We start from the raw sequence: 27,827 nt of genomic DNA on the forward strand, positions 1-27,827 counted from the left end.
TTCACTATAATAAATAATGGTCCATGGATATCTTTATATATACATCCTAGCACATTAGTCTGAATATTTTCCTAGAATACATTTTTAGAAATAGGCTTACTGATAGAAGGTATTGGATCATTTCTTAATAAGTTTGATACATATTATCAAATTTCCGTCTAGAAATTAGTTTATATAAGTTTATATTATTACTTGCAGTATGTGAGAGTACCTCACCAATTTCTCATTTAAAAATATAGTTTTCCAATATGTAAATGAATAGCATCTCATTTGTTATTATGTATTTATTAAATTGTTAGTGAGACTGGCCATTTTTACATGTTTACTGACTAATTTATGGGTGATTTTTGTGTCCATAGACTGTACTATTTTCTTCAAGAGAGTCTAGTTTTTTATGATTGATTTTAAAATATTTGTATATGTAATTATATTATTACTTGTACATACCAACATTTTCCTTGCAGTTTTTCCTTTGATTTTTTTTTAATTTTAGAAGTTTAAAAAACTGCATAATCATTATAACTGTTTTTACTTCATGATTTCTTCCTTAGTGTTATGCTTAGATAGGGCTTCTGTATTCCAAAATCATATAAATATTTACTTACATGTTATTTCTGGTTCTTTCATGATTTCTTTTTTTTTTTTTTTTTTAACATTGAACTGTAATCCATCTGGAATTAATTTGGGAGCAGGATAAGATGCAATATTTTACCTTTTCTTCCCAAATAGTTAAATCAGTTTTCACAACAACTTTTATTGATTAATCTATATTGAGTCTTCTGGAGACTCAGTCATCAAAAATGTAGACTTACACGTCAACAAAACCAACAGGGAGATCTCACCAGAGACAAAGATCTGCATTAAAAATCATTGTGCTACTATGTAGAAGGTCTTAATACAAAACCTTATTGGCATAGTTAAGAAAATATTCTTAATTGATCTGGTTGTAGTATTTTGTGGCTTATAGCAGATTAGAAACCACACAAAAAGGGGATGAAGAAAAGGGCAAAAATTGCTGTAATTTTTATAATTAGAAGGAGACAGAAAAACTAGAAGGTAGACAAAGTTGTATTATTCAACAGTAGTTTTCATAATGATTACCAAGCCATTAAGGTAAAAAGGTTTCATTATCTTTACTCTTTCTGTTTAGGAAGCCCATTAAAAAAAACAAAAAGGTTTAAATCAACAGGCCTTGATGAAAGAACTGGGAAAAAATATGGTAAAATGAAAAGGATTTTGGAGTCAGACAAACTTGGATTTCAATCCAAGGTTCTTAACCTAACAAATCCATGACATTGGGAAAGGGGTTAGATTATTTTAGACTGATTTTACCCATCAGTAAAATGAGGATGATAAACGATCCTTGTGTGGCCATGTTGTAATCAAAGTGATATAAAGTCTCATCCTGTTCATCCCTAATCTACCTCCTTGTAACTACCAAGTCTGCTTAAAGATGAATTCTGAAAATTCCAAGTAGATAGGGCATTCTCTTCAGCAACTTCAGGAGCTGTTTGTAGTTTATAGTTAAGCCAAATGATTCTTTTAAGCTAGAAGAAAAGTTAGGTCTTAAGTATTTTATCAATGTATCTTAGTTAATAGGGTCCAGTTGGAGACACAAGAATACTGACATAGATACTGGAGCTATAGGGCAAAGAAGAAATAACAGGCTTTGGGGCCAGGAAGATAGAATTTGATTCCTGGTCCCACCACTGATCAGTTAGCTGATCACTCCACTGATCAACTCCTACCTGAGTTCTATTTTTGTCCATGGTAAAAGAGAGATGATATCCAACATGCAGAACTGTTGTGAGGATTTGGCACGAATACATAGTTTAGTCTAGAAATATACTTTAAAAATGTGACAAACTAGAGGAGTTCTCAAGTGATAGTTTATCGTTTGTACATTTTGTTTTTGCTAGTCTTTTTACTTTAGTCTAATTTGATATGGGTCAAAGAATGACTCAGTGATAGCCTTAAAAATGTATGAAAACTATTTACTTGATATAATCATATACAGCAGAAACTTTAAAGAATTATTAGATACTTTTAAGAGGATTAGATCAAAAATGCCTAAATACATATGAAAACAGCATTTTGCGAGTATAATCCTCCCTACAATCTAAAGCCATAACAATGCAAACAAACATAAAGGTCAGGCAATTGAACAAATACATAAGTGAAGAAGGAAGACTTATCCTGACTCATTCTCATTTTAATACTCAGACTGTGAATGTCAATTAGCTCAATCAAGTCTTAACAGGTAATGTCAGCTGTCACTCGTTCCTAGGTAGTGATGTGTGAAGTTTGTCAGCAGGCAGTGGACTACTTGCATGATGAATGAAATAATGAGGGCACAGAAGCCTGAACAAAACTTCTCTTTTTCTGGTAAATTCCTCTCAACATGGGAATTTAGGACAAGGAGAGAAAAATCACTTTAAAATCTGTTTTTAAGGCAGTGTTCATTTAATGCATTGTCTATTTTAAAACATTCATCTTTTAACCTTGTATTTTTAAAAATGAATGTCAATGGCAAATGATTAAACATCATCATTTTTAACTGTATAGGTCAGTGTAAACAACATTAGCTGCTACAAGAGATAAGCCTCCAAATTCAAGTGCTTTTACAACTAAGGTTCGTACTCACTGTGGGTGGTGTGACTCCTTTGAGTTCATTCAGTGACTCAGGTATATTGGCAGCCATCTGGTAGCTACACTACCTGGAAAATAGTCCTCCAAAGTCATTGTGGCAGGTGAAGGGAAATGGTTAACTATGTTGGGATGTTTAAGGGCTAGGACTTGAAGAGGCTTCCATCATTTCTACTCACATCCTGTTTTTCAGAACTCAGTAACTTTAACTCAGTTTAACTGTGAGAGGGGCAGGGAAATGTAAAAGAGCTCTTAAAAGTCTCTGTTATACCCACCAAACTTGCTTAATTTGAACAGTCATTTAAATCTAAGTTTTTTAACTATATCATATCCTGTTAAGCCATGGTTTGAAAATACTAGTTACAAGTTAGAAGGCATTTAATATGTGTAGACTAGATCCTTTATATACATTACTTTATTTGAAAACTTAAGAAAATGATACATTCATATGATAAAATATTCAAACAGTAAAGAAAGGTATAATATTAAAAGTGATTAATTCTATTCTCTTTGCTCTGATCTCTATTTACTACATCCATTGGTGACAACTATTTTGTTTTTTGTTTTGTTTTGTTTTTTGGCTTAAAACAACACGTATTTATTAACTCACAGTTCTGAAAGGCAAAAGTCTGAAAACAAGGCTTCAAGGCTGGTTTTCTTCTGGAGGCCCTAGAGGAGAATCCTTTCCAGCTGCTAGAGGCTGCTTGGATTCCTTGGATCATGGCCCCTTCCTCCATCTTCACGGGACATCACTGCAGACTCTGTTTCTATCATCATATCCCAGTCTCTGATCCTGAACCTCCTGCCTCCTTTTTATTTTATTTTTTTAAGTTTTTCATGTTTTGTTGTTTTTTAATATAATTTTTTTCCTTTTTAAAATTGAAGTATAGTTGATTTACAGTGTTTCAGGTGTACAGCAAACTGACTCAGATCTGTCTATCTATCTATATATATATATATGTTTATTCTTTTTCAGATTCTTTTCCATAGGTTATTACAAGATATTGAGGATAGTTCGCTGTGCTGTACAGTAGGTCCTTGTTGTTTATCTATTTTGTATATAGTAGTGTGAATCTGTTAATCCCAAATTCCCAATTTATTCCTCTTCCCTTTCCCCTTTGGTAACCATAAGTTTGTTTTCTATGTCTATGAGTCTATTTCTGTTTTGTAAATAAGTTCATTTGTATCATTTTTAAATTCCACATATAAGTGATATCATTTGATATTTGTCTTTCTCTGTCTGACCTATTTCACTTAGTGTGATAATCTCTAGGTCCATCCATGTTGCTACAAATGGCATTATTTCATTCTTTTTTGTAGCTGAGAAATATTCCATTGTGTGTGTGTGTGTATATATATATATATATATATATATATATATATATACCACATCTTCTTTATCCATTTGTCTGTTGATGGACATTTAGGTTGCTTCCATGTCTTAGCTTCCGTGTCTTGTAAATAGTACCGCTATGAACATTCGTAGCTACTGACTCTGTTTAATTTTTTATATTTTTTATTGAAGTATAGTTCATTTGCAATATTATATTAGTTTCAGGTGTACAACAGTAATTAAATATTTTTTTCTATTATACTCCATTTAAAGTTATTATAGAGCTTTGGCTATATTCCCTATACAGTACAACATATCCTTATAGCTTATTTATTTTATACTGTAGTTTATGCCTCTTAATCTTCAACCCTTGTCTTTCCCCTCTACCCTTTCCTCTCCCCACTGGTAACCACTAGTTTGTTCTCTATATGTGAGTCTGTTTCTGTTTTGCCATATTCATTTGTTTTATTTTTTAGATTACACATATAAGTGATAACAGAGTATTCATCTTTACCTGTGTGACTTATTTCACTAAGCATAATATTGATAACATCTGGATCCATCTGTGTTGTTGCAAATTTTTCAGTCTTTTTTATGGAAATATTTCATTGTTTTTTATGGCTGAGTAATATTCCATTGTGTGTGTGTGTGTGTGTCTTTTTTATGGAAATATTTCCTTGTTTTTTATGGCTGAGTAATATTCCATTGTGTGTGTGTGTGTGTGTGTGTGTGTGTGTGTGTGTGTGTGTGTGTGTCCATTCCTCTCTGGCTGGACAATTAAGTTGCTTCCATATCTTGGCTATTGTAAATAATGCTGTTATAAACATGGGGGTGCATGTATATTTTTATTAGTGTTTTTTTTTCTTTGGGTATATACCCCATAGTAGAAATGCTGGATCATATGGTATTTCTATTTTCATTTTTTGAGAAACCTCCCTGTACTGTTTTCCATAGTGGCTACACCAATTTAGATTCCCATCAAGTGTACTAGGGTTCCCTTTTCTATACATCCTTGCTATTATTTATTATTTATAGACTTTTTGATGATAGCAATTCTGACAGATGTGAGGTGGTAGCTCTTTGAGGTTTTGATTTTCATTTATCTGATTATTAGCGATGTTGAGCATCTTTACATGTGCCTGTTGGCCATCTGTATTTCTTATTTAGAAAAATGACTGTTCAGGTCTTCTTCCCATTATTTAATTGGGTTGTTTGGTTTTTAGACATTGAGTTGTATGAGCTATTTATATATTTTGTATGTTAGCCCCTTATCAGTCATATCATTTGCAAATATTTTCTCTCAGTAGCTTGTCTTTTTGTTTTGTTGATGTTTCCTTTGCTGTGCAAAAGGTCTAAAATTTAAATAGGTCCCATGTGTTTATTTTTGCTCATTTCTTTTGCCTTAGGAGACTAATCCAAAAAAACATTGCTATGATTTATGTCAGAGTATTCTGCCTATGTTCTCTTCTAGGAATTTTATGGTTTCAGGTCTTACATCTAGGTCTTTAATCTACTTTGAGTTTATTTTTCTATATGGTGTGAGAATTTCATTCTTTTACATGTAGCTGTCCAGTTTTCCCAGCACCATTTATTGAATAGACTGTCTTTTCTCCATTATATCTTCTTACCTCCTTTGCTGTAAATTAATTGTTCATAAGTGTGTGAATTTATTTATGGGTTCTCTATTCTATTCCATTGATCTATGTGTCTGTTTTTGTGTCAGTACCATACTATCTTGATTAGTGTACCTTTATGTTATAGTCTGAATACAGGGAATGTGATATTTTCAGCTTTGTTCTTTTACTCAAGATTGCTTTGGCTATTTGGGGTCTTTTGTGGTTCCATGTAAATTTTAACATTATTTGTTCTAGTTCTGTGAAAAATGTCAGGGATTTTTTTATAGGGATTGCATAAAACCTGTAGATTGCTTTGGGTAGTATGGACATTTTAGCCATATTAATTCTTCCAATCCATGAACAGAGGATACCTTTAAATTTCTTTGTATCATCTTCAGTTTCCTTCATGAATGTCTTAAAATTTTCAGAGTATAAGTTTTCACCTCCTTGGCTAAGTTTATTCCAAGGTATTTTATTCTTTTGGATGAGATTTTAAATGAGATTGTTTTCTTGCTTTCTCTTTCTGATATTTCATTATTGGTATACAGAAAATCAATAGATTTCTGTATATTACTCTGGTTTCCTGCAACTTTACTGTATTTGTTTATTAATTCTAATAGTTTTGTAGTGGAGACTTTCAGGTTTTCTATATGTAGTATCATGTCATTTGCAAATAGTGAATTTTATTTCTTCCCTTCCAATTTGGATGGCTTTTATTTCTTTTTCTTGTCTGATTACTGTGGCTAGAACTTCCACTACTACATTAAACAGAAGTAGCGAGAATGGTCATCCTTATCTTGTTCTTGATTTTAGATGAAAAGCTTTCAGGTTTTCAATGCTGAATATGATGTTTGCTGTGGGTTTGTTATAAATGGCCTTTATAATGTTGAGATATGTTTCCTCTATACAACCTTTGATGAGCGTTTTTATCATGAAGGGATGTTGAGTTTTGCCAAATGCTTTTTCTGCATCTATTGAGATGATCAAGTGATTTTTTATCCTTTTGTTAATGTGATGTATTACATTGCTAGATTCGCAGATATATTCCATTCTTGCATCCCTGGAGTAAATCCCACTCGATCGTGGTGTATGATCCTTTTTATATATCATTGAATTTGGTTTGCTAATATTTTGTTGAGGATTTTTGCATCTATATTCATCAGAGATTTTGGCCTGTAGTTTCTTTTTATAATGTCTTTGTCTAGTTTTGGTGTCAGGGTAATGGTGGCTTCATAGAATGAATTTGGGTATGATTCCTTCTCTTCAATTTTTGGAACAGTTTGAGAAGATAGATATTAGCCCTTCTTAATATGTTTGGTAGAAGTCACCTGTGAAGCCATTTGGCCCTAGACTTTTGTTTGCTGGAAGATTTTGTTTTTTTAATTACAAACTCAATTTCTCTTCTAGCTATTGGTCTGTTCAGATTTTCTATTTCTTCCTGATTCAGTATTGGAAGATTGTTTCTAGAAATGTATTCATTTCTTCTAAGTTTTCCAGTTAGTTAGTGTATAACTGTTTGTAGTAGTCTCTTGATTTTTTTTGTATTTCCTGGTATCAGTTGTCATTTCTGCTCTTTCATTTCTTATTTTGTTTATGTGGGTCCTCTTTCTTTTTTTGAGGAGTATGCTAAAGGCTTATCAATTTTGTTTATATTTTCAAAAAACTAGCTCTTTGCTTCTTTGATCTGATATGAGTATTGTTACCCCAACTTTCTTGTTATTTCCATCTGCATAAAATTTATTTTTCCATCCCCTCTTTCAATCTGTGTGTCCTTAGCTTTTAAATGCATCTCTTATAAGCAGCATATAAATGGGTCTTGTTTTTCTTTTTTTTATCTAATCAGCCACCACATGGCATGTTTTTGATTAGAGCATTTAGTCTGTTGACATTTAAAGTGAATATTGATGGATAAGTACTTATTCCAATTTTGTTACTTGTTTTCTGGTTGTTTCTGTGGTTCTTCTCTGTTCTTTTCTTTTTTAGTTTCTTCCCTTATGATTTTTTTTTTTTTTTTTTTTTTTGGTACGCGGGCCTCTCCTGTTGCGGAGCACAGGCTCCAGACACGCAGGCTCAGCGGCCATGGCTCACGGGCCCAGCCGCTCTGTGGCATGTGGGACCTTCCCGGACCAGGGCACGAACTCGCGTCCTCTGCATCAGCAGGCGGACTCTCAACCACTGCGCCACCAGGGAAGCCCCCTCATGATTTTATGATCTTCCTTATTTGTATACTTGTGTTCCTTTCTCTCTAGCTTTTGTATATGTGTTGTAGGTTTTTGATTTGTAGTTACTATGGGGTTCATGTATGTTGACCTATATCTACTTGTTTTAAACTGGTAGTCATTTACTTCAAATACATTCTAAAAGATCTACATTTTTTTACTCCCCTCCCCGACATTTTCTGTTTTTGATGTCCTATTTTACATCTTCATGTTTTCCCCTTCACTGTTAAGACCCTTTAACATTTCTTTTAAGGTCAGTTTGGTATTCATTAACTCTTTTAGTTTTTGTCTGTCTGAGAAGTTTTTTCCTCTACTTCCATTTTAAATGATAATCTTGCCTTGTGGAGTATCATAGTTTGTAGGTTTTTCTCTTTCAGCACGTAAATATATTATGCCCTTCTCTTTTGGCCTGCAAACTTTCTCCAGAAAAGTCAACTGATAGCCATATGGGGGTTCCCGTATACGTGACTCTTTGTTTTTCTCATAATGCCTTTAGAATTGTCTCTTTATGTTTAACTTTTGCCATTTTAATTATAATATGTCTTGCTGTGCTTCTTTTTGGAATCATCTTTTTTTTGGGACTCTCGGTGCTTCTTGTACCTTGACACTGTTTCCTTCATCAGATTTGGGAAATTTTCATCCATAATTTCATCAAATACATTTTTGACCCTTTTCTCTCTCTCTTCTCCAGGGACCTCTATAATGTGATTGTTGGTCTGCTTGATATTGTCACAAAAGTTCCTTAAACTGTTCTCATTTTTAAAATTTATTTTTCTTTTTGCTGTTTTCATTGGGTGATTTTCATTTTCCTATCTTCCAGATCACCTATGTGTTCTTCTCTATCACCTAGTCTACTTTTAATTCTTTCTAGTGTGTTTTTCATTTCAGTTATTGTATTTTTCAGTTCTGACTAGTTTCTTATTAAAATCCTCACCATGTTCATCTATTCTTTTCTCTAGTTCATTTAGCATTCTTATTACTAATCCTTTGAACGTTTTACTCTGGTAAATTGTTTATGTCTGTTTCATGAATTGTTTTTTCAGGTTTTTGTTGTTCTTTCTTTTGAAAAAAAATTTCTGTTTTCTCATTTTGCTTAATTTCTCCATCTTTATGAAATTAGGTCAAACAGTTAATTACATATTCCTGTCCTTCTGTGGGACTATCCCTATATAGTCTGCATGTGTCCAATGGCTTTGGTGGCAGAGCTGAATCTGAAGTGAGCAGAAGTCATGTCATCATTCAGTGTGTGCTAGCAGCCATCACATTGGTAGTAGATAGGACTGGAGATGGAAGAGCTAGGACCAGAGCCAGATGTTAGCTGGGGCTTCTTTTCTGTTCCATAGCCAACACCACCATATTGGGGGTGGGTTGAATCCCATGTTGCTGGAGCAGAAGCCCTGGTGTTCATGTCTGATCTGGTTTTGTTCCCTCGAAGTGTGTGCTCTCTGCCCCAAGCATTGACATGTTCAGTCCAGAGAGGAGCATTGCTGGAACAAGAGGGGCTGGAGCAGGAGCTTGGCATGGGCCGACGTGCAGGCTGGGGTGGTCCCAGCACCAGTCAGAGCTCCAGAACACTCCCGATCGGCCATCCCCCACGAATGCCAGTAATGGCTTCTTTTGCCCCTTTCAGATGCTGTGTCAGGTCTGAGTCAACTCCTTCCCCCCACAACTCCATACCTTCCTTAGAAGTGGCAGCCTCTGCCCTAGTGGGGAGCTGCATTATAGAGCAAGAGGGGCCAGAGCAGGTGCTTGGCATGGGCTGGGGCATGTGGTAGGGTGGTCCTGGTACCAGTCAGAGCTCCAGACCACTCCTCATCTCCTGCCCTTATGAACACCAGTAATGTTTGCCCTCACTCCATTTGGATGCTCTGTCAGGTCTGAGCTGGCTCCGTCCCCCACATTTGTGCACTCTCCTTGCCTGTGGCAGCCGTCAACCTAGTGTGTAGCTGCACCATGGAGCAAGAGGGATGGGAGCCAGTTCTCAGTTCAAGCTGAGGAACATGCCAGGGCAGTTGTGGGAAACTGGCCCAAGTCCTGGGCAGTTTCAGTCTGCTTCCTCTGCCTTGTTTTGGGAGTAAGCAAGCATGTGTGCACTTTTCACAAGCAGAGTCTAAGTTTCTTATAGTCCCACTGTCAGTCCCACTGGTTTTCAAACCAGCTAAGGGGACTTGTCCTCTTGGCGTCATACCCCAGGGCTGGGACACCCAATATGGGGTTTCAACTGCCCACTCCTTAGGAAGGGTTGCCAAGCTTGTGTAATCTCGCTCCTCTTCTGTGTCCCCTCATAGGAGCTCAGGTGCCGATCTGATCACTTCTCTTACCTTCCTACCTGACTACGTCTGGATCTTTCTTACAGTGTTGTTTTTGTAAGAGTCTTTCTGCCAGTCTCCAGTTTGTTTTCAATGAGAATCGCTCTACATGTTGATGAATTTTTGATGTGTTCATGGTGGTTGGTGAACTCCACATCCTCCTGCTCCGCCATCTTGATCTCATCCCGGTGACCACTGTTAAGATTCTTGCTCTCTCTGTCTCTCTCTAAAAATGTTTTACAGATACATTAGCACTTACCTATGTAGAACCTGTTTTTATTTTATAAAAATGGAATGATTTTCCTTATATGCTATTCTGTAAATTTTTTAAGTTAATAATATATCATAGTTAATTTTTTATAAGTATGTATAAATTTAGAGTGATATTCAAAATGTTTGACAACCATTAGAGCATAAGCACTGACCAATCAGAATGGATGCTGGATGTAGGGTGGGAGAATGGTCCTGCAGCCCCAGGTGTGCCAGAAATTACCCTAAGTAGGCAATATAATGAATAAGTCAGGGGCAGGTGTTGTACCCATAGAAGGAGCTAGAATGTGGGGGTGAGAGGAATATGGAGTATGTGCTCAGGGTATCAGCTGTTTTCCAAGTAGTATGAATATCTTTCAGTATTTTAACAACTGACAGGGCCATACTGGTGCACTAGGGTTATGTCAGCACTGCATGTACCTCATTCTATTTAAAGGTAGTACACCAGAATAGTACAATAATTTTTAAAGTAAATCAAGGTATTGATGCACAATTAGATTGCTTTTAATATCTTATATTGTAAGAAATGCTGTGTATTAGAAAACAAAAGCAAATCACAAAAACAAATAAAAAACATAAATAGAAAAGAAAACTTGTGTATGTAATTTGGTGAAACTTTGTGAGAATATCCACAAGGCAAATTCCTAGGTGTAGAATTACCAAGTCAATTTTTATTTCGATAGATATTTCTTTGAAAAGTCAAATCAGTTTACACTCACCCCAAGTGAGAGAATATTTTTTGTCCATATCTTGTCCAACAGTTTGCATTATTATATTATCAAAAAATATGTCTTTATTCAATTTGATAACTGAATGATTAAGGAAATATTCCATTCTTGTTTAGTAATCATTTTGTAATAGTTGAAAAATTGTTAGATTTGGAGTCATTTATACTTAAACTTTTTGTTTGTATTTGGATTAATTACTATGAGTTTGTTTTTTCAGCTGTAAAATGGAGATATTGCAATTTATCAGTGCAATTTTGCCTGGTTTGTTATTCCAGATTAATTTTAGAATAATTTTCTAAGACTCCTCAAAATTTACACTGAAGTTTTTATTTGAATTGAATTAAATATTTAAATCAAACTTCTGAAGTTCATTAATAGACTTTCTATCTGAGTCCGTGGACTATCTCTATTAAATCAGCCCTTGCTTTATATCTCTGAATAAAGTGTGTTTTTCTTTCTGTAGGTTTAGTAAATTTCTTATTAGTGTTCTATGAGGTATTGGATATTTTATTTTTGCTAGATTTGATGAAATATTTTTCTTTTATATCTTCTGTTCATTCATTGCATATATGAAGGTTGCTACTTTTATAATTTGTAGTACATTTGTAGTAATGTGGCCTCTTTATAGTTCCTTTTTCCATTTGGCTTCATACACATTATCTGTCTCTATCATCTATCAGTGTAATCACAATATATGCAACTTATGATAATTTCATCTACTTCGTTCCAATAGTTTTATTGCTTATTTCTTCACCTTAATATCTTCTGCATATTTCTACTCTAGCTTTTCTTTTCATTTATATTGTTTCTTCTTGAGACTGAGTCCTTGCAAAGGAAGGAGTGTATTGTATTTATATTTGTGGTCTGGTAAACTACACTAATGCCCGACACAAAGTAAACACTCAAATGTTAAGTGAATGCCTGAGTGAATAATTTTGAGCTTCAGATTCAAGGTTGTTCTGGGCAATTCCCATGAACGTTAGCTCAATGGAAGGATAGATACAGGGGATGCCTAACTGATATATCACTGACATGGAGAGAAGGTTACCCATCTGGTGTTTCATCCTACAAATACAAGCAGCAAGGCTGTATTTAATCTCAACTGGCTGGCCAGTGAAGCAAGGACTCCTTTTATTATTGATCCTGGGACGAAGAGAGATATCCAGCAGTTAACAGATATGAGACTGTATTCCGACAGGTTGGGTCATAGTAAAGTCTGCTGTAATCAGCATACCAGGAGAAATTAATCCTGGAACTTGATTAAGATAGAGTATTTTGTAATAAGTAAAGTATGAAGTAACTCAATGAATTTACTCACCTTTTACTCACCAGTTGAAATTAACATGTGCCACTAGTTGCAGCAATAATAAACACAGAAATGCTAATGTTTATTAAGGATTTATTCGGTGCCAAGCATGTGATTAGTGCTCTACAGAGATCATCTCACTTAATCCTCATAGCAGTCTATGAATTCAGTATGATTTTGATTGTATTTTACAGGTGGGAGAATACAGCTTAGAAAGTTTGTTAAGTAGCTTGACTAAATTCACATACTAGTATGTAGTAAAGCTGAATTGTGAGGAAAAGCCAAGATTTTCAATCCTGACCCTTATTTCACATGGGGAGCTTTAAAATAAAATAAATACCAGTGTCAGAGCCTCTCTTTCATAAATTATTACTTAATTGGTCTAGGATGGGGCTTGGTGGTATTGGTATGGTTTAAAAAGCTATATGGTAATTTCAACATGTCCTCAGAGTTGAGACCATTGACCTGTCAAAGCTCATTACTGAGAGTTTAGCTTTGCCCTCGAATTGTGCCTTGTCAGTACAAAGGAATGATAATGGTTATGTAGCTTGAAAGAATAGTTTTAAGATTTATTTTCTTTCCTCTATGCACTGTCCTTATTTATGTATCCTGTATTTACCTTTCTGATTGTGCCTGCCAATTTATTGGCTATTGTCTCCTGGAATGTTTCGGTATACAGGCTGGGTTATAAAGGGTCTTAACGTTTTGCCTCTGCAAGTGCATCTATATTTAGGTAAGATTGCTGTTACTAGACTTTTACTGCTCTTGTAAATCTTCTTTTAAAATAGTTGTTCAGTTATTATTATATTTCCCTATATATCAAACAGGTTGTAGTGGATTAGGTTTATTAAATGCCTTGTATTAGTTTTATATAATGATCGGTTTAACAGTGGTTATACAAGTTGCTGTAGATAATAAGTTTATGGTTCTAGATATTTCCAAGTAGTCAAAAAATTATACTCAGATGGATCCTGCTCCACCTTGCTGGTTTCCAACATAATAATTTATCCTACCTCCATTTCCAGCCCAAGCAATATTATTAAAATGAGGTACCATCACAACAATAGGAAAAGGGGCAAAAGGCATAAATATACAGTTGAGAGAAAATGAAATACAAAAAGAAATACAAAAATAGTTAATCTAATCAATTCATTGGCAAAACACCAATGAAATAGTTTTATATACGAATTAGCAACAGTTTTTTCAGACTTTTTATCATGTAATTACATATTTATTATTTTATTGTTTGTGACGTCCTCATGCTAGAATGCAAGTTCCACAAGGTCTACTTTGGTCAGTGATATATTTTAAGAGCTGAAACCAGTGCCTGCCCTGAAATAGACACTCAATAATAAATATTCGTAAGAGAAAGAAATACGTGCATGTGTGAGTGTGCCCATAGCAAAGATGTGGTACATTGTATATATTACTATATAACTGACAGGGGTGTGAATTCATGTAACAATTCTAAAGAGCAATCCGTGAAGAGGTATCATGTTTTTTGTTAAATGTTAATTTTATTTGGATTATTATTTATTTACACTTCTAAACTGTGCTTTAAGGATGTAATCAGTAGAGTGCAGATTTATAGACAGAAAACCCTGTTCACAGCATCGATAATCATAAGACAAACAAATATAGCTGATGTTAAGTAAAATATGACATTTATCATTCTTTCAAAATAGACTAAATACTGTGAAAATGCAGTAATATAATGTTAAATGAAAAATGGAGGGTCGATAATAGAGCATGGTTCCAGTTTTGTAAAAACTGAGAAAGAGAGGCAGACAAATTCTTAAACCAGAGTGATAATAGTAATTATACTGGGGTGGTAAGAATAATTTTAATTTTTTTCTTTGTAATATTATAAAATGCATAAAATTTCTATAAGGATGTATATTACTTTCTTGATCAGAAAAATACTTCATTTATGAAAATTGACTTTATCATTTTCCAACTCTGAGGATATAATAAAGAATCTGTTGCAATGTAACCTCCACAAGGGCAAATCTTTTTATCTGCTTTGCTCATTGGGGGATTCCCTATGCCTAGAATAATGTTTGGGATAAAGTAGCACTCGTAAATATTTTTTGAATAAATGAATGAGTGTGCAAATGAATAGTATGTCTCCCTCTTTTAAAGGCAGTTTTAAAGTGTTAAAGGTAAGCGGATTGATTTCTTCCTTTTTGTGTAGAATTGAACAATTAATCCATCCATCATTAAGTGTTAATTAAGTGCTATTCATAGCATGTCTTCTTTCCACTGAGGAGAGACCACTTTCTCATGGGCTGAAAATGATCTTTTATCTCTCATTAGAGTTTGCTGGGTGGGGAGGGAAATGACCAACACATGGCAGATGTCGATTCTAATGTGTGTGAGGTTTAAAATGATTATGACAGAAATTTTTTATCTTTAGTAAGTACCTTTAATTTAGCCCTGTGTCCTCAGATTTAAAGAAAACCACAATTATCAATTAATAAATGTTATTTTGTTATCCAATTAAAATGTGTTTAGTTCCCCATTTATAGAGGACAAAAGGAGTATAAAAATAATCACAGATTTTGTTGATGTTACTGTTGAGGATGGAAACTTATTGCAAAAGGACAATAGACCAATAATATAAGACAATGCTATATTGTGCTTCATTGTAATTCAATACGGGGATTTTTTTCAAGTAACTTTTACCATGTAGTATGCAGTTTAGATTTATGCAAGTAGATATATGCCTTATTTAAAATTTTATGTTTTTTACATATTTTCTCAAAACTAAAATCAGGAATAAGGAATTTAAGGTAAATCCTGATGGATTATAATAGTAGCATTTATGTTCTAATATAATATTAAATAAAACTGTATCAGTGTTTGCAATGAGTTGTCTATTTTACACAGAACTCTTGCTATATATTTTTCTCTAGGATTCAGAGTTTCCCACTGATATGCAACCAAATCCAAACCTGTGTTTATGCAAAGAAAATATTTGTCCAGCAAAATTTGACTACAAGCTGAATAACATATTTAGACTTCACGAACTTCCAGTGAGCTGGTAGGATTCTTGATGTTTTATTAATACCTTTGAGATTTTATTGTCATTTCTAAATTTTGATGCTCTTATAGCTGTTTATGGTCAAAGTGTTTTGCTCTTAGCCTGTTTCTGAAATTGCTACTTATAACACTGAAAGAATCCTCTTAAAGCTGTTGCAAGAGTCTCAAAACTAACTGGTTTAGGCACTTGGTGGCAGTACAGCCTAAGTGCACTACTGTGCATTTTTAATGTAGAGGTTGCAGTTCTGGCTTAAAATAAAGCACAGATTGTTTTTAGAGAGGTTTGTAGGATTTGTTTTAAAAATAGGATCTCAGCAACTATGCATTTCATTTGATTATTTTACTTAAAATTTTATCAGTGTATGTTTTTTTCCACATTAACACATTATTTTGTTTTGTTTTGAGGACCAGAGTTTTGTGAACCATAATCACATCAGTTTAAAAGCAAAACTTATTACTTGCTAATAAGTTTTATGAATCTTCATATTTACATTCATAGGAAACATTTTAAATCTTATAAAATTTATACTACTCCTCTTCAGAGTGAGAAAAATATTTCTGTGGAGAATCAATAAATATACATTCTACAATAGATTTCTATGGTACTTCAAAATTTTACTAAGTGGTCAGCTTTTGTAAATAATCATGGATACATCATTTTGATTATGGTTTAGGTAAGTAACATTATTTTCTTGTATTTGTTCATATAATCCCAAGTTTATATTATTGATTTTTAAGAAATTTGTACAAAAATGTATAGCAAACATTATGTAATTGCTCCTCTTATGCTTAATGAGGAAAAATGTCTCAGAAGAGGGTGTTAACCAACTCTAATAACCTACACTTAACTGTGGTGAGGTTTTTCTTGTTTTGTTTTGTTTTATTTTGAAAAGTTTACCTTGCTCTTGATGACTGTATGTATAATTTACTTTTTAAGACCTATTTGTTTGATTATTTTCAAGTAGCAAGACTCTGCCATGACCAAAACCAGTAGGTTAATGAATGGAAAAGGTCTGTTAGTAAAAGGAACTGTAATAATGATACATTCATACCTTAAGTATTCTATTTCAACTTAAAACACTTCATTTGCATTCACATGCCAGTCTTTTGATGTAAGGCCATGGCTTTTTCTTTCCTTAAGTGACTGTTGATTGGAATTCTACATCATATTTCTTGCATAAGCTATACCAATAATGCATCACTAACAATTTCAATTTTATGATTTTCTTAATCTGAAACAAGAACTTCAGATGCTCAGAAGATGATCTCCTCACATTTCCATGGCATTAATTTAATTTTCATTGATAGCAATTCTGCTTATCACACTTATATTTCATCACCTTGATTAGTTTTTAATTACATTATAGTAGTAAACACAACTGGCTTATGAGGTTTAGTAACAAACTCCTTTGACTCTTTGTGATAGTGGACGTTAGCTGGTGGGAGTGGCTTGTGCTGGTCTGCTGGGGCATGGTCTGGAAGCTCTGAGCAGTCAGGGCACTGCTAGCACAGCCAGAGTGTTTTACAGAGAGAATGGGAAATGTTGACCAACGATTAAGTGGAGGTTAAGGGAAAAGCTTTTACTAAATGAAAATGTGGAGAAGAGAAAGAGGGAAACATTTGACTGTTAGTCAAAAACAAAGTCTGGATTCCAGCTTAATTTATTTGCAGACTTTGGAAAGACAGCTGCCCTGATAACTACTACTGCAACCCAAGGAATAATTTCTCTGTCATAATCTTCACTAGTTAGCCCATGAAGAGAGAAGATTCTAGCATTATGAGTTAGGCAGTAAAAAAAAAAAAAAAAAAAAAAAAAAGAATTGTGAGTAGAAAACTAATCACTAATCTTCTAGTGTAACATACCTCAAAGGAAAATTAAGCTGTGACTTTGGCCCAACTCATTTACCTGGGCCTTTTTTTTGCCTGTTTCTTCTTTTCCAATTTGTCTGTTTCTGCTTCGTTATACTGCCATTTCTTCTTGGTCACAGGTTTGTTTTTCTCTTTCCCACCTATTTTATTCTACTACTTTCTCTGTACTCTCATTCTATACCACCAATCCTTAACTAGCCATAATACAAAATTCAACTGTAAATTTCTAGTGTTTCTCAAATAATTTCGTATTCTCTGTTCTTAATTTAAAACTGAATCACCCCGCTCCCACCACCTTGTATACACACACAAAGTTTTGGTACTTTATAGGTCTTTAATAGTATAATGTTTATTGACTCAATTACGTTTCTTTAAAGAATAAAAAATGTTTTTTGTTTTATAAGTAACTGTGAATTTATTTATTTATTTTGTTTTTCAATTACCATCAGTGGAAATAAAGTTCTTCCTCTATGGTATATAGGTTCCTTAACTTCATCAAAATAACAATAATAGTAATGACAATGATCATGAAAGAATATCAATAATAACAATAAACTGTTTTACAAAGCATCTTTCAATGCCAAGATTCAGCTGTTTTTCCCCCATCTCTCTCTCTCTCTCTATGTATATATATATATTTTTTCTCTCTCTCTCTTACAGACACACACACACACACACACACACACACACACACTTGCACACAGATGAGGCTCAGAGACCTTGAGAAACACAGAGAAAAATTTTGTGTCAGGTCTGGTTAACTGAAAAGCAGACCACAAAACAGTGAATGAACCACAAGGTATTTTATAGAAAAAGCCCAAGGAAATAGTTTCTATTTTTACAAGCAAGCATACAGATACGCCAGTAACATACAACTATATAACCTATGAGTTTGGCCAAGATACTTTTTTCTCCTGACAAGCTTGACCTAGGATAATTGCTTTAAACTTAAATATTAAAATAATTAATTAGATTGTGTTTAAGTGCAGAACTTAATTGTATGTTCTTTCCCTGGAAAACACAGATTTATTAAAATGTATTTTACTATGTTTTTCCAACAAGGTCATAATAAAATAAATGCATATTAAATTCCAGATAATTAAAAAAATTTTAATGTCTTACTAATTTGCATTTTTATAGAGTGCAGTTTCATAGGTTGAAGAACCAGAAGGATTTTAAATCAGATTAGTTAACAGAGTTTTTAAGTTCTGAAATAGATGTCTTTCTCCTACTTTCACAGGATGGTTGTCATCAGTCTAGAAAATATACTCTAGTAACTCCTATTAGTTTAAAAAAAAGATTTTTTCTTGAACCTACAACCCCCCACCAAACCTATGCTGTTTTCCTAGAAGCTGCTCTGCTCACTTTCACTAAAAAAGTTGGCAGTAGTGCTGACTGAACTAACAGCCTCCACTTGCTCTTCCATTCTCCCCTCCAGTGGAGCTCCCTTCCTTTCCTCTGCTCTGGAACTAACTCTGTCAGTCATTCCCTGCTTCCGTGTCCACCACCAGTGGCCACTTCTCCGTTCTCATTTTCTTCTCCTCTCAGCTGCAGTCAGTACAACCACCACCTCTGCGTTTACTCTCCTGACTCCCGTTATTTGCATGGTCCTGGTCTTCCTGCTGAGTCCCAGGCTGTCCTGCTCAGTGTCTTCTCATCAGGCTGCTTCTCTTCTGCTAGACTTCCAGTTGATAGATTGCCCCAGACTCAGCCTCAGAGCTTCATTTTTTCACTGTCTACACTTTCTCAGGTGGCCTCTTCCAAGCTCAGACTTTAAACACTCTCCATATAGTGATAGATAATCACCTTGGGAATATCTCTACCATTGCCATCTCTCTTGAGTTTGAATATCGAATAGGCTTCTCCGAATTATCATGCTCAGGAAGAACTCTTGTTTTCCCTCAGAAAAATGGGTCTCCTGATCTTCCCCACTTTTGCAAAAGCAAAATGTAAACTTATATGAATTTACTCAAGCTAAAAGCCTAGGATTAGTTTTAACTACTCATTCTCTCACCCTGCGATTCCCACCATTAAATCTAAGAGTAAGTCTGATAGGCTTTTTCTCCAGAACATATTTACATTTTTCCACTTCTCTCTCTCTATCTATCTGTCTATATTACCATGGCCATCTCTCATACTATTGCAAAAGCCTACTAATTCACCCCACCTTACCCTACAGTAATTCACTTCCTTCACAGTAGCCAAACTGATCTTTTAGAAATGTAAATCAGATAAGATTCACTGCTTTTGGTACAATAATGTCTTCCCCTTGTTTTAAAGTAAGATCCAAACTTCTTACTGAGGCCTACAAGGCTCTGCAAGTTGGGACTCCTGCCCTCCTCCCATTGTGTGACCACATGCTCTCCCCTGCTCCCTTGCCCAGGACTCTCAGCTACCCCGTCTTCTCACTATTCTGCAAACATGCCACACTTCTCTCTGCCCCCAGGTCTTTACACTAGCTCTTCCCCCTACTTGTGTTGTTACTTCTCCAGTTTGTGCACACCTGGCTCATTGTTATCTCTAAAATCTCAGCTCAAATATCACCTCCTTGGAGAGGCAGTTCCTGAAATATGTAACTAATGTTTTACTCCTCATTCCTCCAGTTACTGTCAGTCCTATCATTCTACTTTATTTCCATCATGGTTTTTAGTAGACATGTAGCATAAATTTTAAAGTACTTTATAAAAATGAAAAAGTACATGAAATCTTAGTATTTTTCTAGTTTATAGGTGGCAGAGACTGGCTAGATTCTCACCAATTCAGTTTCCTCCTCCCTGGGCCCATTGGAAGATCTTATCTCCCAGTCTTCTGAAGTGTGTTAACCCTTAAGACTTCCATTGGGATTCTCTGCTGTCTCTGACTTCATCCTCATAGCTGGAATCAGAGGACTTTGAAAGTGACGAACTGTGTGCTAGAAGGCACGTGAATCTCTGAGTCATGTGTGCTTGGAGAGTTCTCCAACCTTCATCATGCTTTGCATGAGGTACTGCTTTAATTGGCGTGACTAATGCAGTATATTTTTGTGAAAATGGATGAGTTAGGCACTGTAAGATGAGTGGAATTAAAAAAAAAAAACAGACTGAAGGTACTTTCACATTCATTCCACAAAAATTTATTGAGCATTTATCAGACACTATTCTGGACAATTAATTAAATACATAGAAATCTGTTCCCGGGAAGCTTACATGTGTTACAGGGAACAAGTAATAAACCAGTAGTGAACACATATATGCTATAGTATGTTTGATGACCATAGTGCTATAGAGAAACACAAAGCAGACAGAGGGAAATGGAATAGAGGGTGGCTTGAGGTTAAACACAGAGGCCAGGGCTGTTCTGAGAAGGTGATGCATAATGAAAACCTGAAGTGGGTGAGGAAGTGAGACATTCAGAGAATAAGGAAGATGGTTAGAGGTGAGAGAACAACGAATGCAAAGCCCTTGAGGTGGGAATATGTCCAAAATGTTCCAACAAGGAGTCCAGTATAAACAGAGTAAGTGAGCTTGCAGAAGAGGAGGAGAAAACTAAGTTAGGTATTTGGGGACCAGAGGGAGTGTGACTTAGGGCCTTATAGATCACAGTAAAGAGGATTGTGGATTTTATTCTGAGAATGTTGGGAAGTTATTAGAGGATTTTGAGAAGAATTATGCAATTTGGCTTATATAACAACAAGATGCTCTGACTGCTGTATGGAAATTAGACTGTCAATGGGGGTTAAGGGTAGAAGCTGGCAGGCTAGTTAGGAACTATTTCAATAATTCAAGAGAACTGTAAAGATTTCCTGGCCTAGCATGATAGTGTTATAGAGGCTAAGTGGTAAGATTTGTCTTTTTTGATGAGAGAGTGAGCAGGATTTTGGGGTTGGCAAGATGTAGGGTGAGAGAGAGGGCAGTTAGAGTTGACTTCAAGGTTTATGGTCAGAGCCAGTGAAGATAGAGTGGCCATTAATTTCAAGGCTAAGGGAGAGCCAGGTTTGGAATGTGGGGTTTGGCATGTTAAGTTTGAGAGGCCTATTAAACTTCCAAGTGGACTTAGATGTGGATGGGACCCTTAGATTCTCCTGTAAACACAGTTCATAGCTATGTGTGCTCCCTGGCAAGTAGTTAGGTTCATGTCAGTACTATTCCATGCACTTCCATGGAAGCAGTCACCAGAAATGGAAAAAGTGACTAAGTAGCTTTTAATACAAAAAAATGGGTGTTATAGAAATGTAATTTTTTTAGCATGGGTCAATATTTCTCATCTTGTTTTGGCTATAAATTATATATGTTTATAAGAAACCACGATTATATTCTAAAATGTGAGTTTCCAAATTAAATATTAAATCCTTTTTATAACTATACATTTAACTGGTATTTTACAATGTATATTTATAATAACCTTAAGTCATAGTGTAATTTTTATGCTGTTTTTATCCCCAAACAGACAAGCAATATATTAGAGCAAAGTGTATATTTAAACTTTGAATTATCAAAGGAAAATAACTTATAGCTTCTTGAAGCATCAAAAAATTCTCCTTAGAAGGGTAATAATTATATGCAAATAAAAATATTTGTAATCATTTCTTACAAGTAGTGTACAGAATACTTTAAAACATTTTCTATAATATAAAGATATATTCTGCTGGTTTTGTAATTTACTGTCAAAGTACTAAGGTATTCAGTTAGCTTCCATTAAATAATGATAATATTTATGGCCTAAACTTTTAAGAAGGAAAAGGTACATGAATTTACAGTAAATGTAAACATATATTTTTATGACCCATTTATCTTTTTAGGTGTGTTCCATAAATAAATACATCATCTAATTAGGAGATTAGATTTTCAATTTATTTCAGATTGTCTTTAGTGCCTTTGCACCTATCTGTCTTCAGCTTTAAACTAAGTTTGTTTAGGCACTTTGGATTTGTTGAGCAGCTGTCATCTTCCAGAAGGTGCCCTGATTTGTTTTGTGGATCAACTTACAGCTAAAATTATGGAGAGGTCTTTTCATTGGTCACAGATGATGCACAAAGCATTTTCAGTTCCAGTGCTGCATAGACTCACAGAGAGACCGACAGTTACCCTTCTGGGGCTATAACAGTTTTTCATTCTGTTTTAATTATCTAGATCCATAATAATAACCACAGTGACCTATAAGAAGGTATTGTTGGACATGTTATAATTATATATAGCAATTATGTGTAGCACCAACAATGCATGAAAATCCCACTTATTAACTAAGGTTGGTAAAAATGAAATTATGCTAGTCTCCCTTAGGACATTGCTTCACTTTTTGGAAAAAAAACAAACAAACAACTAGTCCTTCAGTTTTTACATAAAACTTTTTCTGGAGTATACTATTATGATGAGGAAAGTCAAATTTCATAGAATGACAATGCAATAATAATTTTCCAATGAATATGGAAACTATCTCTCACTCTACTTTCTTGCTTAGCTGCTTACTAGTATTTCCTGTTATCTACTGTGTAATAGAAAGGGAAATGGAAGTTAAAAGCAAAGGTTAGTCTTTGTAATACAGAATGTCAGGCAAGATGGTTTAGGGCAAGTATCAATATATTTCTTTTTCTTTTTAACAATTTATTTAGTGTTTCAAACTATATCATATTCACATATATATTAATAATTCAGTTTAAAAGATAGAGATGACAAGATTTGATGAAGTACAAGTAATCAGTGGTTTCAGCAATTTTTGTCATTACTTGGGGTGTCTCACCTAAACTTGCCAAGACCTTGTCTTTAATCCGTGCTAAATTGATGCACGTGGAATGGTATCCCATAATTTATTTTTTTCTTGCTGTTCATAGTTATATGGTGAATGAGCTGTAAATATCAGTGCTTGTGCCAGTAGGTTTAAATCTTAAACTAATTTTGGCAATTTTTTATGTGGCCACTATCAATAGTGTTTTATAATCTAAGGGAAATAATAAAACTTTTTGTTAGACTTATACATCCAACATATGTAATAATATTTGTACTTTGAATCCAACCTTAATTTAAAATTACTGACATCATCCCAAGGCAATCGCTAGTAACTCAGAGTACCTCATAAAATAGGACATTTCAACTTGCGTATCTTGTGAGCACATCAAACTTAGTAGTTCTCACAGCCAATTCCATCTTCTACCATCCTCTCCCTTCCACCTTCACCTTCTTCTTTCTCCCATTTTGGTTTGTGTCATTCATTATCATCCATATAGTTACCTAAGATGATCTGTGAATCTTAGGTCCTCCTGACCACTTGCTATCACATTCAATCAGTCACTTAAGTCTGTGTATTCTGTATGCAAAATGAGTTGTGCACTATTCATTTCTCCCAGTCCATCAGCTGTCACTTAGGCTCCCCCAACAGCCTCCTACTGGTCTCTCTACCTCCAGTTGTCCTTCAACTTTAATTTATCCTCTTTACTGCCATTATAGTAATCATTCTAAAATGATCTGATATCTTATTTCTGCTTTAAAATTTTTAATTATATTTTAAGCCCTCAAGACACACTTGGCTCTTCCCAATCTAGCTCCAGCCTGTTTTTCTATCTCTTACTGTACCGCTGGCCTCTATACCACTATGCTCTAGACTCAATGGTCTTTTCAGATGTTCATGTCTTAGCCATGTTCCTTTGACTGGAATGCATTTCCCTCCTTTTTCTATTTGTAAATATCAAGAAACCTAAAGAAATCCCCACCTATAAATCAAACCTCCTTTCTGCCCTCTTGGTACTAGATGCATAATATAATAAAGGGGCATATAGAACAGGTCCTACTGAATCCCAAAGATGATTTATTTATATGTTTTTGTCTCCCAAACCCTCAGCAAGGGCTCTTGAGGAAACAGACTGTGTCTGATTATGAATAGCCCCTGACATACAGGAGGTGCCTTGTGTGTGTTGAAGGAATGAATGCATGGATTGAGTGAAAATTTTGTGTGCAGTCATATTTCTAGAGCCAACTTTCATTTTTTAATTATTTTATTATTTTTTTAACGTCTTTACTGGAGTATAATTGCTTTACAATGGTGTGTTAGTTTCTGCTTTATAACAAAGTGAATCAGTTATACATATACATATATCCCCATATCTCCTCCCTCTTGCACCTCTCTCCCACCCTCCCTATCCCACCCCTCTAGGTGGAAACAAAGTGCCGAGCTGATCTCCCTGTGCTATGCGTATAGCCAACTTTTAAAATTATATTATCCACTTATAATTTAGGTATCACTTGATGTCACCCTGTCAGTTTCTGCACTGGGACTCATTAAATAACTCTCCTGATGGCCATTTTGGAGACTACTTATCAGCTGAGCCATACTGAGATCCCATCTGCTACCAGTATAAGTTGGGATACTTTATGTTGAAAGTGACTGAAAAATACAACATAAATTGGTTAAAAGATGAAAGGGAGTTATTGGATCGATAAACTGAGAAGATCAGAAGTAGGAGTGGCTTCAGGTCAAGCTTAATTCAGTGTTTAAAAATATCACTAAGTACCTGATTTCACTGTTTTTTGTTTATTCTGCCTTTTGTATCAGCATTATCCTCAGACTCCAGGTTCTCCTTTCAGTGGAGCAAAATGGCTGAAGTGGTTCTAGACTTCATGTTCTTTCACAACACCATCTAGGGAAGTGTCTCCTTCCATAGCTCTTAAAGAATGGAAATTCTCTTTCCTGCAAGTTTAGGCAAGTACTACCCCGTGTCTCACTGGCTGGTTGGATTAAGTGCCGTCCCATAGTTGAATATTGTGACGAGGAAAATGGCCACTATCCTGATATAAAAAAATCAGTACTTAAGATGGGGATGGTATCAATCCACATAACTGATAATAAAGGGTGGGCAGCTCCAAAAAAAATTAAAAGCCTTGGTGTTGTTAAAAGGAATAGACGCTGAACAAGTCTCAACTACATGATGCAGTTTCCCATCTCTGCTAGGTTTCATGGTAATCAGTGCTAACCAGTCCCTTGTTCCCCAAGTTGTAGTATATTCCCATGGGTCCCAACTAGTGTCTCTGGGTGTTTTCTCTGTTACTAGTTTTGAAGGTCCTCTTGTAATATTTAGCATTGTGTAGTAAAAAGAAAATTGCCACAGGTAATCATGCATGCAGCCATTTATTTGGTAACATTTGTCAAATGTACTCAGGACATTGGTCTATGACCTGAACAGATTAAGAAAAAGAAAACACTTCCCAGGCTGTAAGGATTCAATGAAATGGTCTGCATAATAGTACATGGCATTATTCCTGGAGCATGATATATACTCAGTAGATGTTCTGCCTATCTGCTGTCTCTATCCTCTTCCTCTGACCGGGTCTCCTGTCACCAATGTAGTGACCTGAGACAGGGCCCCTTTTACATACAAAGATAGAATTAAGCCATTCTTCAACTACTAACCTGGACCTGTAAGTATTGTACACCTATTGAGATTCATCTTTGAATTCTGATGCTGTTTGACTGAAAAATGGGTTAATTTGTGGTCAGTATGACTTGCTGTCCCAACTGAATCTCTGTTGCAATCTGCTTAGGCTCTAACCTCTGTGATTCTAGAACTAAGTCTTTTTTCAGATCAGATCATTCTTTACTCCTTCATTTTTAAAAAAAGTAACAGTAACGCATTGTAAGAAATGACAGTTTTAGATAGAGAAGTAGATTATTCATTTGACTGGAGCAAGACCTTCAGGAAAAATAAATGATTTACACTTTAAGCTTACTAAATAGAAACAGTATCCATCACATTGTGTGCTTTTCTCCAGTAATTTAAATGATAAATGAAAGTAATAATTAGAATTCCCACAGCCTTTGACTGACTGTTGATATTTTCTATAAATACTTCTGGGTAGAGGAGACCAAAATATTTACCATATCATAAACATGGTTCATAAATATCTCCGAGCAATTCACTATGACTTATTAAACCTTTGCCTGAAATCTTTAGTGCAATTATAAGAATTAAGGTCAAAAACAGAGAAGAAAAAGAGATGAGCAGTTTTAATATATATTGCCCTTTAATGGTTTATCATTTTCTATTTGGTTATAACTTAAAAGATGTTCAGTGGAATTTGAGGTTATAATGGATAGAATAACAAGCATATTTTAGATGTTGACGATATAACTATACCCTTATTCTTAGAAATGGTACATGCCTTTTGTTATATTGTCCTCTGTAAAACCTCAAAATGGGTTGTTGGTGGTGTATTTCACAGAGGACAAAGTTTGGGTGGAGGTGGTCAATGTGATACCTGTGAGTTGTATGTGCCTGTGAGACATCAAACTAATATGGATCTGGAGTTCAGAGGTGAGAATAGACTGAAGATTAAAAATGTGATTCATCTTCATATATATATGACGGTAATGAGAATGGAGGAACTGTTTGAGGGAAAGGGAAAAGAGCAGATGGCCTTAAAATGGAGCTTGAATTACTCATTTAATGAGTAAGTCAAAAGGAGTTTGAAAGAAGAAAGTAAAAGGATAGGCAGATAGGACCACTGAATTCAGAAAGCAATATGTCATAGAAAACTAAATGGGAGACATGGTCAACAATCTTGAATGCCACTGCGAGGTCAAGTTGATTTGGTCTAAAAATATACCTGCAATATTACAAGTCATTTTAAATATTACAGAGTCACTTTTTCATGGAGATAGTGACAAAACAAAATTGGCCTTAGTTAATTAGTGAATTGGAAATGAAAAATTGAATACAATGAGCTCAGTTTATCCATACATAATTCTCAGGTATGTTTCATACAGAAAGAACTTCTCTGATCCACTAGGGAATAATCCACATTATTCCCTTCATAGCACTGTGTTTCTTTTCTTCATAGCTTAAACCTCAAAGCTCAACTTATTTTTAATAATTTGTTTCTTTCACACAAAGCTATCTTATTTGGTATTCAGATATTTATACACGTTGACTTATATTCAGACTGACTGGAGAGAACATTTTCATATGATTTTATTAGCTTTTTATGTCAACTAAACCAGGATGGACAGCTCAGGTAGGCACCTGGATTTTCGAGCAGGAATGAATTTCAAATGCCACTACTTTTGAAATATCAATCAAAAGCTAATATGATTTGAAGGCCAATTTCAGAGAAAATACCATTGTTTCCAGATTCAGAAAATATATATATTTAAATAAATCACTTAGTGTCTTCTTAAACTATAATCCTGCATTTTTGGTTGTAGTGTTTTGAAGTAAACTAGTTCTAAAAGCAAAATTTGATTTAAGGAAACAAATATAAGGTTCTTCTACTGTATAATTATTATTTCTTTTATTTTAAAATTTTTCTTTAAACCCAAAGCACATCGAAGTGGATTGTTGCTGCTTAGAAAGGGCCTTTATATCATGGTTCATTTTTCTCTGGGATTTCTTATCCTTGATATAGTAATACTTTCCTAGTACTGTATTTTAAATTAAAATTTTTCTACCATCAAGCTTAAATTATTCTGGAGATACTTCTTACCTTTCAAAAGTACAACGTTGTGTTTCCTTTAGGGTCTCATGTTC

At 34.7% G+C, this 27,827-nt stretch overlaps 1 protein-coding gene across 1 annotated transcript in view; it reads left to right on the forward strand.

Annotated features, from left to right (window-relative positions):
* The window catches only part of SPAG16 (sperm associated antigen 16), a 906,896-nt gene that overhangs the window by 127,218 nt on the left and 751,851 nt on the right, over window positions 1-27,827 (forward strand). Inside the window, exon 10 of the mRNA XM_024124705.2 lies at window positions 15,343-15,470. Within this exon, the coding sequence (XP_023980473.1) occupies window positions 15,343-15,470 (128 nt within the window). The remainder of the gene's footprint in view (window positions 1-15,342; window positions 15,471-27,827) is intronic.

Source organism: Physeter macrocephalus, chromosome 2 (assembly GCF_002837175.3).
Source record: "Physeter macrocephalus isolate SW-GA chromosome 2, ASM283717v5, whole genome shotgun sequence".
Lineage (NCBI taxonomy): Eukaryota > Metazoa > Chordata > Mammalia > Artiodactyla > Physeteridae > Physeter > Physeter macrocephalus.